This window comes from Drosophila takahashii, chromosome 3R (assembly GCF_030179915.1).
Source record: "Drosophila takahashii strain IR98-3 E-12201 chromosome 3R, DtakHiC1v2, whole genome shotgun sequence".
Lineage (NCBI taxonomy): Eukaryota > Metazoa > Arthropoda > Insecta > Diptera > Drosophilidae > Drosophila > Drosophila takahashii.
Genome location: NC_091681.1, coordinates 31,495,220 through 31,509,138, shown reverse-complemented (window position 1 = coordinate 31,509,138; position 13,919 = coordinate 31,495,220). Strand labels below are relative to the sequence as shown.

Genomic DNA, 13,919 nt, shown 5'->3' with positions numbered 1-13,919 from the left:
GTTATTCTCCTATTAACTAATTATGTTCGTTATAAAGTTCAGATAACCCTCGTTATTCTCCTAAAATTACTAATCAAGAAGGATCGTCTCGATTATCAGATACCCGTTACTCTGTTAACTAATTTGAAAATAAATATGCCTAAATTTACACACCGAATTTTAACGATTGGTGGGCGTGGGCACTTGTCTGTAAGAAACTTTCCCTGCACCGAGTCTGAATGATTGGTTCAAGTCTTTAAGCTTTTATAGATTTCGAGAGCTCAACGTTCAAACAGACATGGTTAGATCGATTGGTTTTCTATCGTGATTTGGAGTCAAAACCCACTTTACTTTCCGGAAGATAAATTTATCGGTCGGAAAATAGAGATTAGGACTTTCAGTAAAAATATCTCTTTCTTTTTAAACCAAAGATGCACAGCTAAAATACGATATGTTTTTGGCAGCGAACAACCTACGCCTACTCTTCAAGTATAGGGTATAACACCACATAATATTACAAACATTGAAATTTTATTATAAAAAACCACACATTTATTTTTTTTTTAAATTTGGTGTCTTATTTATTACCATAAAACAATTCTATGCTTCAGTTTCCTTATTAATTATTCCTGGGTCGTTTGAAAAGATAAGCCTTTTCTGCGAAGTGTTCATATATGGACGGTTAATCCATTCAGTATCGGCCGCCTTAATATTCTCCAGCGTTCCAAGTTTAATTTGGTACAGCTTCAGCGAGAATCTAGGCCCCACTTCGCTGAGCTCCAGTTCCTTGTTCACATATTTGTACTGATGATGTCTGAATATAATCGAGTCATTGTGGTTTAGGAAGGACATTACCCTTTGGGAGTTTTCCTTCGGCACAGGGAACAAGTGTTTGAGTATCTTTACAGTCCTCAAGCCAATGGGCGTTTTGAAATTATTAAAAATTAAATGTGGCTTCTGCTCGCTCATGTGTCCGATATCGGGAATATCATGTCGCATAACCACATCGGATATGTTGAAGAAGGCAGTCGGCCCATACGGAAGATGACAGACCACAAGGCTGTCCGGGATGCCACGATGCTCATGGATAATTAGGAAATCGGTTACATTATTGGCACGACAGGCATGCATTAATGTAGTCAGCTGGTAGTTTCCTCTGTTCATCTGCTGGGCATTCGGAATAATCAGCCGCAGTTCCTTCATAAACATTTTCAATCTGGACGAGGGGTTGTGCGAGGTGGTCATCATTATTTTGGGATCCTCACATCCGGCATAGTGGTACTCATCATTGACAGTTCGGTCGTCGACACCTGAAGTTGAGACAGTTTTATATTAGTGAATATAAATAATAAGAGATTTTAGAGTATATCCCATGATGGAACAAATAAAAATAGATAGTCCCGATAAAAATAATAAGAAGTACTCAAAGGAAAAGTCACTCCTTTAAATGTTCTCTTTAACGCACTTTAAAGAAGGAATGCTCGAATTTAGTTAACGTAGTTTAAATGATGTATTTTTCAAAATTATATTTAAACTTCGGCGGTATGAGGGTAAATATATGTAGATAATAGCAATAAAACCAACATTTTATGTTTGTTAGTTATTGGAGTTTGCCTCCTAAGCACGCATATGAAATTACTATTCACTGCTTGTTAGATCAGAACGGCCATTAATATCTGAACTTGCTAATTAAGAGTCACGAATACCTCGTTCTCTAAAGATCTTGCAGTTTTAGCGCTAGGGAAGTACCCGGTTTTTGGCTTCCATGGTTCTTACTAATGTTTTTCCAGATTTCTCTATAAACCTTAGTACACGGATTGTATATAGCCCTAATATTTCACTAATCGTACATGCTTTCACTGCTAAAGATAGAATATTCTTACCATCATCTGCATATTTCAGCGACTTGTAGGCCGTCAGACTTTTCTTCACATTTTTGGAGCCAATCGACTTGTTTTCATTGATGCTTTGAACTACGGTCTCCTGGATCTTCTGCTTGGACTTCAGGCGCTCGGTGAGGGCTTTATTATATAGATATTCCCTACGTTGTCTGGCCTGTTTTCGCAGCATTTTTATTTGTTTTTATTTCGGCCTGCACGTGTACGGTGGAAGTTAAATGAAAACAATACCCAAACCACTCGCGCAGTGCCGATAACTTATCGACAGCTGCTGATGGAACGCGTGGGAAAGAAACACGGTGAAGTAATCTATACCTTATATTTTCTGTAAATTCAAATTTAATTTTTTGATAACAATTCAGATATGTAGTTATTAATTGTATTAAGGTTTTTAGTAACCTCTAATTTTAAGCATACCACTTTTTTCAACTTTCAAACTTTATCGTCCATAATTAATTTTTTTTAAATGATATAATTTTTTTAAACAATTGGCAATTAAAATAACTAAGTTTTTTAATGATGGTTATATTTACTTTTTTAATTTTTAACTTAATAAATCTTATGTTCCATCTTGAACCAATTGAAATTCAAGCCTGACTTTGCCGCTATCTTGACTAACACAAAAATATTTACGACTGTTTATAAATGCTCGTGCACTGCGTTTTTGCATATTGTTTAAATAATATGCTTTTACAATGATTTTTAATGCAATTAAATGCCAGATTAAAGCAACATCAATTGCTCTAATGAGTTAACTTACGGGTTGTGCACATAATACTCGCGTTGCTGGGGAAAACTATGGCATCGTCGGAAGTCGACATAAAAAACATAAACAATTTGCGGCAAAAACATTGGCTACGCAAAGCATTAAAATGGTAAATAAAAAAGTCGGTATTAAATAGTTTTAAAGTTTAATACGAGCAAATGTTAATTTTCGTTACATTTTTAGCAACATCTTCATATGTGTCTGCTTTGCCTAATTGCATTAGCGATACTTTCATATTTCGTACACCAGCGGCCTTCTTGGGTAACTGATTATAAGAAAGTGGTCCACTATAGCGAGGCGTAAGTATAAGTCCTTATAAAGGTATTTTTAAGATAAGCTTATTTTTTTCAGTTTATAATACAAACATACTTTTGCTTTCACCAAAGATTTTTATGACCTTTTTATTTTTGCCATTCCGGTTGTTATAGTTTCCCCAGTCGACAAACAATAACGCATTATGGGAAAAGCAAATATATCTTGAGTACTTAAAAAACAGTCATAACTGTAGTAACTACCCCATTCTTGTTTGAAAATATCCAAACATTTTATTTCTTTTTAACTTTTACTTTTATATGCTCTACATATGATCATATAATTAACAAATTTGAATAGGCCGACCAAAGAAGTTATATCCCCTTTTGATGATTCACTTAAACTTTCTCAATCTCGACTAAACAAACATCTTTATTCCGCAGCCAAGCTTTGAGAACCCCGCTTTATATCGTGGTTGTCTGCTGCGGTCAAAGAGTCCAGGAGACTCTGGTTATGATCAAATCGGCCATTCTTTTTAACTACGACGAAGAGTATCTTAAATTTGTGATCTTTACGGAGGACGGAAAGGGTGATGAGTTCAGAGAAAAGTTGACCGACTGGCGGGATATTAAACCATTTACATTTGACTTTGAGATTTTGCCATTGAAGTTTCCCAGTGGCAATGAAGTCGAATGGAAGAATCTATTCAAGCCCTGTGCAGCTCAACGTTTGTTTTTGCCGGTAAGTGAAACAACAAAATAATATACAAATACCCTATTTTAATTATTTAATTTTTCTAGTCATTGCTAACGCATGTGGACTCATTGCTGTATGTCGACACGGATATATTGTTTCTGTCGCCGATCTCCGATATCTGGCGGTTCTTCAAAAAGTTCAATGAGACCCAAATGTCCGCATTGACGCCGGAGCACGAGAACGAGAACATCGGATGGTACAACAGATTCGCACGACATCCATTCTACGGCCGACTGGGTGTTAACTCCGGCGTTATGCTAATGAATCTCACGCGGATGAGGGAAATGAAATGGGAACAACATATCGTGTCCATTCACAAGGAGTACAAGCTACGCATCATTTGGGGAGACCAAGACATTATCAATATACTATTTTACTATCATCCCGATAAGCTGTACATCATGCCATGCGAATACAACTACCGTCCAGATCACTGCATGTACATGAGTATTTGCAACATGTCTCACGCTGGCGTCAAAGTAATCCACGGAAATCGCGGCTACTTCCACTCAGATAGGCAGCCGCTCTTCAAGTCTATTTACGAGGCTATGGAGAACTACCAGCTGGGCTCGAATGCCAACACCGATTTCCTAATGCCCTTGCATGCAGCACTCAGTATACCATCCGTCAATGACTCAAGCTGTGGAAAAATATCAAATGAAGTATTAAAGGTGGCGAATTTAGTTATAAGTAACAGGTACAGGGAAGTAGTTTAGCACTAGATTATTATTAGAAAATCGAATTATACTTAAGTCATAGGTTTTAATGAATTCCCAATTTTTATATATACGCAATAAAGATGTATATGATGAAAATCAAACTGAAACTCTTCTAGGATCTAAAATGAAACATTAATTTTATTTTAATTCTCGATTGCATGGTAGTTATAATAACAAAGACACTTTGCATTAAAACGGACTTATCTAGGCAATAAATATGTTCGTGTATTTCCATACGACTTTTGACTAAGAACACAGGCATGTATTTTCTAAATTAGATTTAATCCACGGTATGAACTTGCTCACTCTCGAGTAAACACCCGGATATCCTTCGCGGCCGCAACCGACGCCCCAGGAAACGATTCCGACGATAAAATACTTAACTCCATTGGACAACAACAGCGGTCCTCCACTATCGCCCTGGCAAGAGTCCATGGATGGTCGGCCTGCGCACAACATCGATGAGGTAATTCGAGTACTTTTGTATTTCTGATTGCGGCACTCCGTAATGGACATAATGGGAACCTTGACTTGATTCACAATGGAGGGCAGTTCGCCTCCTTCGGACGTTCGTCCCCAGCCGACAACGGTTCCAATTCGACCTGCAAAAATATTTTTAAATTTATTTTATTATTTTTATAGAAACTATTAAGAAATTACCTGCAGGGTCGTAGTTGAACCGCGGAAGACAGACGGGCTTTATGATTTTAGAAAACGAAATAGGCTTGCGAAGTCTCAAAAGGGCAATATCATTGTTGTATGTATCTGGGTCAAAGCTTTTGTGTTTTATCACGGCCGTAACAGCCCGTTGAATGGCTTGCGACTCCGAAGTAATCTCTTGATCGTGGTCTCCGAAAATAATTCGTATCTTCGATTTTCTCAGTTTCTTAACGCAGTGAGCGGCGGACAGCACGTAATCCTTGGTCAGCAAGGACCCACCGCAATGGAATTTTCCGTCATATACGATTCTGGCCATCCAAGGGTATTGGTTAACTCCAGTTGGCTTCCCGCCAACTATGCGAATCTCTTCATTGGAAAAACCACAATCTTTGGGATAAACAGAAAATAGGTTAATCACATGAATTTCAAATACCTGGCCCAAATTAGGCCTTTTGATTAACAGCAAAAATATAGGTCGTACGCAGAATTTTGTCGGCCACTGTATCAAAAAAAGTTTCTACTTTTGCTTACCACAATCACAATTTTTTAGGCTCGAATTTTCTGTATACTCAACATCGTCTTCGGTATCCGAAAGTCCAAAAGCATTCGATACTCCCGAACTTATGCGAAAAATAGTGTCAAATAGAAATTTACTCGTTCGTTTACTTTGGCCCGTGTGGATTGCGTTAATTGCGGACTCATTAAAACCATTTGAATATTCCAAGCACATAAGACCGGAACAGTTCAACGTCAACATCCAGAATAAGAATATATACTTTAAATTCATGTTCACGAATAAGTTAACATTGTAACAATGGGATATTTTTGTTTTTGTGGGGAAACTCGATCAATACATTAACAATTGCAAAGCATCTTTAAACACAACAAAACACTGGCACATCTAAAACTTTAGCAATTGCAATGCTTAAATAAAATCAACAAAGTTTCTGTAAATACGGCCTAAGAGTAAATAAAAGCGTGTAACTAATTAATGTAACATTGAATTTGTACTAAGTTCGAGCATAATGCAGCGTACGAATCGCTTAACGTTAATACAAAACGGGGGAATTAGTCACAGTGTGGCCACATATTCGAGTGGCTAACTGAGCTCTTCTTTGGGCCACCTCATGGTCATGGTGGGTCAGCTGTTTCCAGACCATTTTCACTTTTAGAAAGTAAGGAAACCGGTTTGCCAGTTGATATACAAATATTTACCAACGATCGGTTGAGTTTTAGCATTCAAAAATAGTCGTCTCTCACTGAAAGAATATCAGAGGATATTTTTAGGATTTTTTAACATATTTATAAGATATATAAATAAACAATTTTGAGTGTGTTTTAACAGCAACATTTTAATGCAATACGTTTTCTATCTATGCAAGTTTTTCGTTCTCCAGTCGAACAAATCATCTATACTTTCGTCTTCCTCGCTTCCTGAACTCAATTCAGGATCTACTTCTACTTTGGGGTTAACTCTTCGCTTTTTATTCAAGAGCAACGTCTTCTGATCGTTGATTTTAATGAATCTCTTCCAGTTATCGATTTGCTCGTCGATTTCCTTGATGTGCCGCTTGAGATTGATGTCCTCCTGCTCGTCGGCCACAATAACACTGGACACCGTTTCGGCTCTCTTGATCTCCTGCTGGAATCGCTGCCATTCTTCGTCCTGCAGACGGGCTGCTTCGGTTTTACTGGTCTTGTCCTCGTCGAAGAACTTTTCTGGTAGTTTTTCGGAAGCAGATTCGGTTGCAGTCTTGTTGCTCGCATTTGGTTGAGGGGTTTTCTCCGGAATAATGGCAGGATTCTTTTCCTGGCTGCTGGTCTGTGGAGTTTTATCCGGATGAGATGTGGATGTTGGGATGGTAGGAACAGATACAGAAGAGGGCACTGATGGTTCCTTGAAAACTCTAGTAGTAACCGGCTTTTCTATCTTATTCTGCTTGGCCTGATCCACATTCTGTTTGTGTTGCTTCGAGTTGATGTGCACCTTCCACACGCTGGGTTTGATGGGAATCCTGCAAATTATACAGGTCAAGGTTCCTGAGGAGTCATACGTATAAACGAGTTCAGTTAAGGAAACCATGTAACGTTGTTTTATAAAGAAATAATAATGTTATTTAACAAAACAAACAAATGTTTTGCAAAACACCGGCTAAAAATGTAAATAAAACTTGGTGTTGTGTGTTTCAAAAGGATATTTTGCCAGGGGTGAATCCACTTTGACATCTGGCTTCTTAGAAACGCTCAGTTTCTTTTGGAGGCGTTTATTACTTCCATTATTCATGTTGATATTATATTTAATTTTTGTTTTATTCGGCGACTTTTAGGGCATCAGATGGGAACGAGTTTAATGAACTAGTTCTATTTGTAGTAAACTGGTTCATACCTAGAGATGAGCAAAGCGACGATTAATTCTCAGGAAACAAATGGAATGGGCCATAAAACAATTCATAAATTTAAATATAAGGTTGACTCACATGATAAATAACTTTTACAACAAAGATTTATTGTTCTTTACATAACCAAAAAAAATGTGTGAAGCTAGAAACCAAAATTATAAATGTTAAAAAATGCCTCAAAATGAAAAGATGCAATCGAGTTCTTTCAATTTTAATTCCAGTCATATAAGCTCTGCAAAAATCTTTAAAAATAATTATTAATAGAAGTAATTCCCACAAGTTAAATTAAATATATCGCATCGAGACGTTCTTTTAATCGATTGCCCCATCGATAACAAACCTGCCACCGAGTTGGCAGTCTACCCGGCAATTTTTTTAGACTACGTGTCTAAGCGAAGAATGTGTCGTTGCATTTCGGATCGGCTATAATTTTATCGTCACTGGCTGGAATTGGGACATGAATCGGACGCCGAAGATGCTGAACAGCAAGGTGGCTGGCTACAGCAGCCTGATAACCTTCGCCATCCTGCTAATAGCCTGGCTGGCCGGATTTTCCTCACGCCTCTTCGCTGTCATCCGCTTCGAGTCGATAATCCATGAGTTCGATCCGTGGTTCAACTACCGGGCCACCGCCTATATGGTCCAGAATGGCTGGTACAACTTCCTCAACTGGTTCGACGAGCGCGCCTGGTATCCGCTGGGCAGGATTGTCGGCGGCACCGTCTATCCCGGTTTGATGATCACCTCGGGCGGCATCCACTGGCTGCTGCACGTCCTCAACATTCCGGTCCACATACGCGACATCTGCGTCTTCCTGGCGCCGGTCTTCAGTGGCCTGACCTCCATCTCCACCTATCTGCTGACCAAGGAGCTGTGGTCCTCGGGCGCCGGCCTCTTTGCCGCCAGCTTCATCGCCATCGTGCCGGGCTACATAAGTCGCTCGGTTGCGGGTTCGTACGACAACGAGGGCATCGCCATCTTCGCCCTGCAGTTCACCTACTTCCTGTGGGTGCGCTCCGTGAAGACGGGCTCCGTCTTCTGGTCCGCCGCCGCCGCGTTGTCCTACTTCTACATGGTCTCCGCCTGGGGTGGCTACGTGTTCATCATCAACCTGATTCCCCTGCACGTCTTCGTGCTGCTCCTCATGGGCCGCTACTCGCCGCGCCTGCTCACCAGCTACAGCACCTTCTACATCCTGGGATTGCTGTTCTCCATGCAGATTCCCTTCGTGGGATTCCAGCCGATACGCACCAGCGAGCACATGGCTGCCATGGGCGTCTTTGTACTCCTGATGGCCGTGGCCACCTTGCGCCATCTGCAGTCGGTGCTGTCGCGTCACGAGTTCCGCAAGCTCTTCATAGTCGGCGGACTGCTGGTTGGCGTCGGCGTCTTTGTGGCCGTCGTGGTGCTTACCATGCTGGGCGTTGTGGCACCCTGGAGCGGACGCTTCTACTCGCTGTGGGATACGGGATACGCCAAGATCCACATTCCCATCATTGCCTCCGTGTCGGAGCATCAGCCGACCACCTGGTTCTCGTTCTTCTTCGATCTGCACATCCTCGTCTGCGCTTTTCCCGTGGGCGTGTGGTACTGCATCAAGCAGATCAACGACGAGCGCGTCTTCGTGGTGCTGTACGCCATCAGTGCGGTCTACTTTGCCGGCGTGATGGTGCGTCTGATGCTGACTCTCACGCCCGTGGTGTGCATGCTGGCCGGAGTGGCCTTTTCGGGACTGCTGGATGTGTTCCTGCAAGAGGATTCGTCGAAGCGAGTGGGCACGGCCATTAACACGGCCACCGAAGTGGATGAGGCCGAGGATTCCATTGAGAAGAAGACGCTGTACGATAAGGTGGGTCAATATTGTAAGGGATCTTGAGAAATGTTTTTGAAAAACCTTTATTTATAGGCTGGCAAACTGAAGCACCGCACGAAGCACGATGCCCAGCAGGACACTGGCATCAGTTCGAACCTGAAGAGTATTGTTATTTTGGCCGTTCTCATGCTGCTGATGATGTTCGCTGTCCACTGCACCTGGGTGACCAGCAATGCCTACTCCAGCCCCTCCATTGTACTGGCCTTCCACAACAGCCAGGATGGGTAAGCAAGCTAGATATAAAGGGTTCGGAAAATAACGCACACTGTAAAAAACTTGTGTTATTAGCATGTAAAATGTCAAAGTGTTAAGTTCAAAAAAAGTTATTCACTAATGTGTAAAAAATTGTATCCTACATAAACAACACACACATGTCATTTGTGTTATTTACACGACGTGTTATTAACACGACAAGTTTTTTTACACAGCGTGTTTTTAACACAATGAGTTTTTGACATTAAAAAATTTAAAAAATTCACGGGTTTGATAAGAATTCACATATGCTTTGAAATGGTTAAAACTAACATATAAGATATCATGCCCCATATTGGTTTTTAATGTCAGTAAAATGTAATTTTCATTTATGTTAAAAGCACAGTGTGTAAAAAACACGTCGTGTTAAAAACACAAGTGAGTTGTTTGTGTTAACAATTATTTTTCACATTTTAACACTTTTGAATTTGCCACACATGTGAACAATTTTACTCACTGTAAATACAATTTGTCATGTTTTTAACATGTGTGTCAATTTTAGAACCCTGATTTATGATTCACCTTCTACTATTTTCCGACCTTTTCTCCCTCAGATCCCGCAACATTTTGGACGATTTCAGGGAGGCTTACTACTGGCTTTCTCAGAACACTGCTGACGATGCCCGCGTTATGTCGTGGTGGGATTACGGCTACCAGATAGCGGGCATGGCGAACAGAACCACGCTGGTGGACAACAATACGTGGAACAATAGTCACATAGCGCTCGTGGGCAAGGCAATGTCCTCGACCGAGGAGAAATCTTACGAAATTATGACCTCTCTTGACGTGGACTACGTCCTAGTGATCTTTGGCGGTGTGATCGGCTATTCGGGCGATGACATCAACAAGTTCCTCTGGATGGTGCGCATTGCCGAGGGCGAGCATCCCAAGGACATCAAGGAAAGCGATTACTTCACGGACCGCGGTGAATTCAGGGTGGATGCCGAAGGTGCTCCGGCTTTACTTAATTGCCTTATGTACAAATTAAGCTACTACCGATTCGGGGAACTGAAATTGGACTACAGGTAGGGGTAGAAATATATTTCAGGTAGATTTTCTAGCTAATACTAATTACTTTATTTTAGAGGACCTTCCGGATATGATCGCACTCGAAACGCAGTCATCGGAAATAAGGACTTTGATCTGACCTATCTGGAAGAGGCCTATACAACAGAACACTGGCTTGTTCGCATCTATAGGGTGAAGAAGCCGCACGAGTTCAACAGACCGTCTCTGAAGACCAAGGAGAGGACGATTCCTCCAGCAAACTTTATCTCCAGAAAGGTATTGCCTACCCATTAAATCTTTAAATTAACTCTTAATAATATTTTATTACTTTTTCAGAACTCGAAGCGTCGCAAGGGCTACATAAGAAACCGACCGGTTGTTGTTAAGGGAAAGCGCACCTTGAAATAAACCCAAAAATATTTAATGGTATTGATCTTTCACCAATATAGTAAACTTGGTTAAAACACTTTACACGCAGCACACAGTTTGGTGAAAGTGTTTCCACCGCATCCTCATGTTGAGGGCTCTAATCGCCGCCCCAAAAATAATAATTTAACATATTTTCCCAGACTCGTGTGACACAATTTTTATCGAGTTGCTTGTTTTGATGAAATTCCCGGTACCTTCGATTTAAACTGTTTCGCGGCTCCACCATTCATTGTCTTAAGCTAGCAATTCAATAAAGCAGAGTGTACATTTTTAAACCTTATTAAAGGATGTATTAATTATTTTTATTTTGAGATGAGAAGAGAATTCTAATCATTACGTCGTCGTCGCTGAAGTTTTCGATCCAAGTCCCTTGACTTTTGCTTCTTGGGGGGTACGAAAACCGAGGAACTGAATGGATTTTCAGCCTCATCGAGTTCATTTAGGCCAGAGGATTTGGGAAGGACCAAGTTGCTGGAGTCGAAATTGAACTCATCATTTGAGTTGGCCAGTTGGCGGCGAAAGACGGCGGCACTGTTCGTAATCCGGGCTTTTGGATGGGAAGGCGGAAGCCACGAGACAGTCTGAGTGGTTGAATTATAAAAGTAATAGGCCTTGCAGCCCTTGTCGTACACATCCTTCCAACCCGCCTCCAGGGGATATTTCCTCAAAAGCCTCTTGTAGCGCTTGAGATACTTGTGACTCGGTTGCGAGTGCGAAAGCGGGGAGCTATTAAACTTATTCACGCAGTACAGCGAGCACTTGTGGTAGATGTTGTACTTGTTGGGACACAGCTTATATCCGTGATAGGACTCGTTCACGCCGATCCGTTCCTTGATGCGGTGCGACCAGAACTGCTCCTCGGTGCTCCGTCGCTTGGGTTCCGGCGCCGAGTCCTCTTTATATGGATACGGACCGCTCTTATCATCGTCATCGTAGTTTTCGGCTATAATCTCTTCTATAGCTTCTGAAATCGGTGTGGTTCCTGTAGGTAAATTTAGTTATATCCTATGTTATACTAATTCCCATAGCTTCCTATTTACCCGATTGTTTGGTCACAAGTCCTCGCTTCTTAAGGCGCTGCAATAAGGCTGCCGGTAGGCTCATTTTAATATTTATATCCCCGGTATTGTTTACGTTTTGTTAAAATAAAAAATCTAGAAAATTAATAGGACCAAAGCTTAACATGCCGTATAATACCAAGTGGTACTGGGAGCGTTATATTTTACTAGAGGTATTTACTGCGCGAGGCCTTGCGGTCACATTATTTTCAGCGAATAATAATATTTCAGGTCAAGTTATTTTTCCCTGGATATAATCCTACACTAGAAAAATATGGCTGATAACGCAGAACCACTGACTCTATCGAGAGGTAGGAATTTTTAATTACAGTGAATACAAAGCCGAAACATCCGATAAATCCCTTAAATTACAGATGTCAAAAGATCGATAGAGCTCTTGGAAAAACTGCAGGCTAGTGGAGATTTCCCCACAACAAAACTGGCTGCCCTGCAGAAGGTGCTAAACTCCGAGTTCATGACGTCAGTGCGGGAGGTGTACGAACATGTCTACGAGACCGTTGATATTCAAGGATCCCATGACGTCAGGGCCTCTGCCACCGCCAAGGCGACCGTGGCTGCCTTTGCCGCCAGCGAGGGACACGCACATCCCCGAGTCGTCGAACTGCCCAAAACGGAGGAGGGTAAGCCACGCCCTTGTGATCGTAGAAACTCTAAGGGGATCCTTTGGCAATACTATAAAGTTTTAACGGTGAACTAGGAAGAGTATTATGAACGTATATCTAAAGGAGTTCCTTTATTGTTTCAATAGGACCCCAAAACCGTAGATATAAAATATGATATTTTCCGTTAACATATTTTTGAGTAATGGTAATCTTATGATCCTAGAAACTCTAAGGAGATCTTTTGGCCATACTATAAAGTTATAACAGTGAACTAGGAAGAGTATTATGAAGGTATATCCAAAGGAGTTTCTTTATTGTTTCAATAGGAGCCCAAAACCGTGGATATTAAATATGATATTTTCCTTTAACGTTATATTTTTGATTTATGGTAATCTTCTAATCATAGAATGGTAAATTTAAATGTCCTAGAACATTTAATATATTTGATTAGCACTCCAATACATATAAGGTCCATATCTACATACATTGCATTATACTTTCATCACTCAATCTTTTTATAGAAGAGTACTTATGTACGCACTTACTATAGAACCTAATCTTAATTACCGAAATATGATTTCTTCCCTTCAGGCTTAGGTTTTAATGTGATGGGAGGCAAGGAGCAAAACTCGCCCATCTATATTTCCCGTATAATACCTGGAGGAGTTGCCGACAGGCATGGTGGACTAAAACGAGGTGATCAACTGCTGTCTGTCAACGGTGTGGTAAGTCATTAAATTAAACACCTTAAGCAAGGTATTCTTGTTCTACAAAATGTAATTATTTCAGTCGGTTGAAGGAGAAAATCACGAAAAGGCCGTTGAGCTTCTCAAGCAAGCTGTTGGATCTGTAAAGTTGGTAGTACGCTATACACCAAAGGTTCTTGAAGAAATGGAAATGCGTTTCGATAAACAACGCAACACACGTCGCCGCCAATAAAAAGCACATAGGCCAAAAACTTAAGCCATAGTAGTTTTTGCCACCAGACCATACTGTTATTCACGTGTGCGTAAAACAAAGCCCCTACGAATAATATACTTTAATACAAATACCATTTAATTATTATTTATTACAAGAACTCCGAAAATAACTCTTAAATCGTAAAAAGTGAATGTTATGTATTTATACCTAAAATACCGTGTTGGTTTCTGTTCCAATAAAAGTAAATGAAAATAATTCTCAAGCTAAGTTTTCTTTCTTTAACTTCTGAAGTTCCCCAATTAAAAAAGTGTTATTCTTGGGTTTTA

The 13,919-nt window shown here is 40.6% G+C and overlaps 7 protein-coding genes across 9 annotated transcripts; 3 read left to right on the top strand and 4 right to left on the bottom strand.

The window, feature by feature from the left end:
* Positions 1-530: 530 nt before the first annotated feature.
* Positions 531-2,112, bottom strand: LOC108062882 (U3 small nucleolar ribonucleoprotein protein IMP4). Its single transcript, XM_017149735.3, has 2 exons — positions 1,863-2,112; positions 531-1,289 (listed from the first exon to the last, which is right to left on the bottom strand). The coding sequence occupies exons 1-2, from the start codon at positions 2,047-2,049 to the stop codon at positions 580-582; spliced, it is 897 nt and encodes a 298-aa protein (XP_017005224.2). The 5' UTR covers positions 2,050-2,112; the 3' UTR covers positions 531-579.
* Positions 2,113-2,512: 400 nt separating this feature from the next.
* Positions 2,513-4,439, top strand: shams (glucoside xylosyltransferase 1 shams). 2 transcript variants are annotated; one of them, XM_070217041.1, is made up of 4 exons: positions 2,513-2,752; positions 2,827-2,942; positions 3,339-3,636; positions 3,696-4,437. In XM_070217041.1, exons 1-4 carry the CDS (start codon positions 2,750-2,752, stop codon positions 4,365-4,367), a joined length of 1,089 nt encoding a protein of 362 aa, XP_070073142.1. In that variant the 5' UTR covers positions 2,513-2,749; the 3' UTR covers positions 4,368-4,437. The 2 variants fall into 2 exon arrangements, with proteins under 2 accessions (XP_070073142.1, XP_017005221.2); XM_017149732.3 differs by having other exon boundaries at positions 2,735-2,764; positions 3,696-4,439.
* A 51-nt stretch (positions 4,440-4,490) lies between these two features.
* Positions 4,491-6,139, bottom strand: LOC108062944 (trypsin-1). The gene is made up of 3 exons (XM_017149820.3): positions 5,562-6,139; positions 5,031-5,417; positions 4,491-4,972 (listed from the first exon to the last, which is right to left on the bottom strand). The coding sequence occupies exons 1-3, from the start codon at positions 5,815-5,817 to the stop codon at positions 4,617-4,619; spliced, it is 999 nt and encodes a 332-aa protein (XP_017005309.2). The 5' UTR covers positions 5,818-6,139; the 3' UTR covers positions 4,491-4,616.
* A 216-nt stretch (positions 6,140-6,355) lies between these two features.
* Positions 6,356-7,387, bottom strand: LOC108062945 (zinc finger protein 830). Its single transcript, XM_017149821.3, has 2 exons — positions 7,229-7,387; positions 6,356-7,084 (listed from the first exon to the last, which is right to left on the bottom strand). The coding sequence occupies exons 1-2, from the start codon at positions 7,312-7,314 to the stop codon at positions 6,400-6,402; spliced, it is 771 nt and encodes a 256-aa protein (XP_017005310.2). The 5' UTR covers positions 7,315-7,387; the 3' UTR covers positions 6,356-6,399.
* Positions 7,388-7,798: 411 nt separating this feature from the next.
* On the top strand, positions 7,799-11,276 carry Stt3B (catalytic subunit 3B of the oligosaccharyltransferase complex). Of its 2 annotated transcripts, XM_070217749.1 has the most exons (6): positions 7,799-9,278; positions 9,336-9,526; positions 10,109-10,579; positions 10,640-10,838; positions 10,899-10,988; positions 11,041-11,276. In XM_070217749.1, the coding sequence occupies exons 1-5, from the start codon at positions 7,887-7,889 to the stop codon at positions 10,968-10,970; spliced, it is 2,325 nt and encodes a 774-aa protein (XP_070073850.1). In that variant the 5' UTR covers positions 7,799-7,886; the 3' UTR covers positions 10,971-10,988; positions 11,041-11,276. The 2 variants fall into 2 exon arrangements, with proteins under 2 accessions (XP_070073850.1, XP_017005244.1); XM_017149755.3 differs by having other exon boundaries at positions 10,899-11,276.
* On the bottom strand, positions 11,255-12,191 carry PQBP1 (poly-glutamine tract binding protein 1). The gene is made up of 2 exons (XM_017149757.3): positions 12,032-12,191; positions 11,255-11,973 (listed from the first exon to the last, which is right to left on the bottom strand). Exons 1-2 carry the CDS (start codon positions 12,093-12,095, stop codon positions 11,318-11,320), a joined length of 720 nt encoding a protein of 239 aa, XP_017005246.2. The 5' UTR covers positions 12,096-12,191; the 3' UTR covers positions 11,255-11,317.
* A 38-nt stretch (positions 12,192-12,229) lies between these two features.
* On the top strand, positions 12,230-13,860 carry veli (L27 and PDZ_signaling domain-containing protein veli). Its single transcript, XM_070217750.1, has 4 exons — positions 12,230-12,360; positions 12,424-12,690; positions 13,264-13,397; positions 13,462-13,860. Exons 1-4 carry the CDS (start codon positions 12,324-12,326, stop codon positions 13,609-13,611), a joined length of 588 nt encoding a protein of 195 aa, XP_070073851.1. The 5' UTR covers positions 12,230-12,323; the 3' UTR covers positions 13,612-13,860.
* The last annotated feature ends 59 nt before the right edge of the window (positions 13,861-13,919 follow it).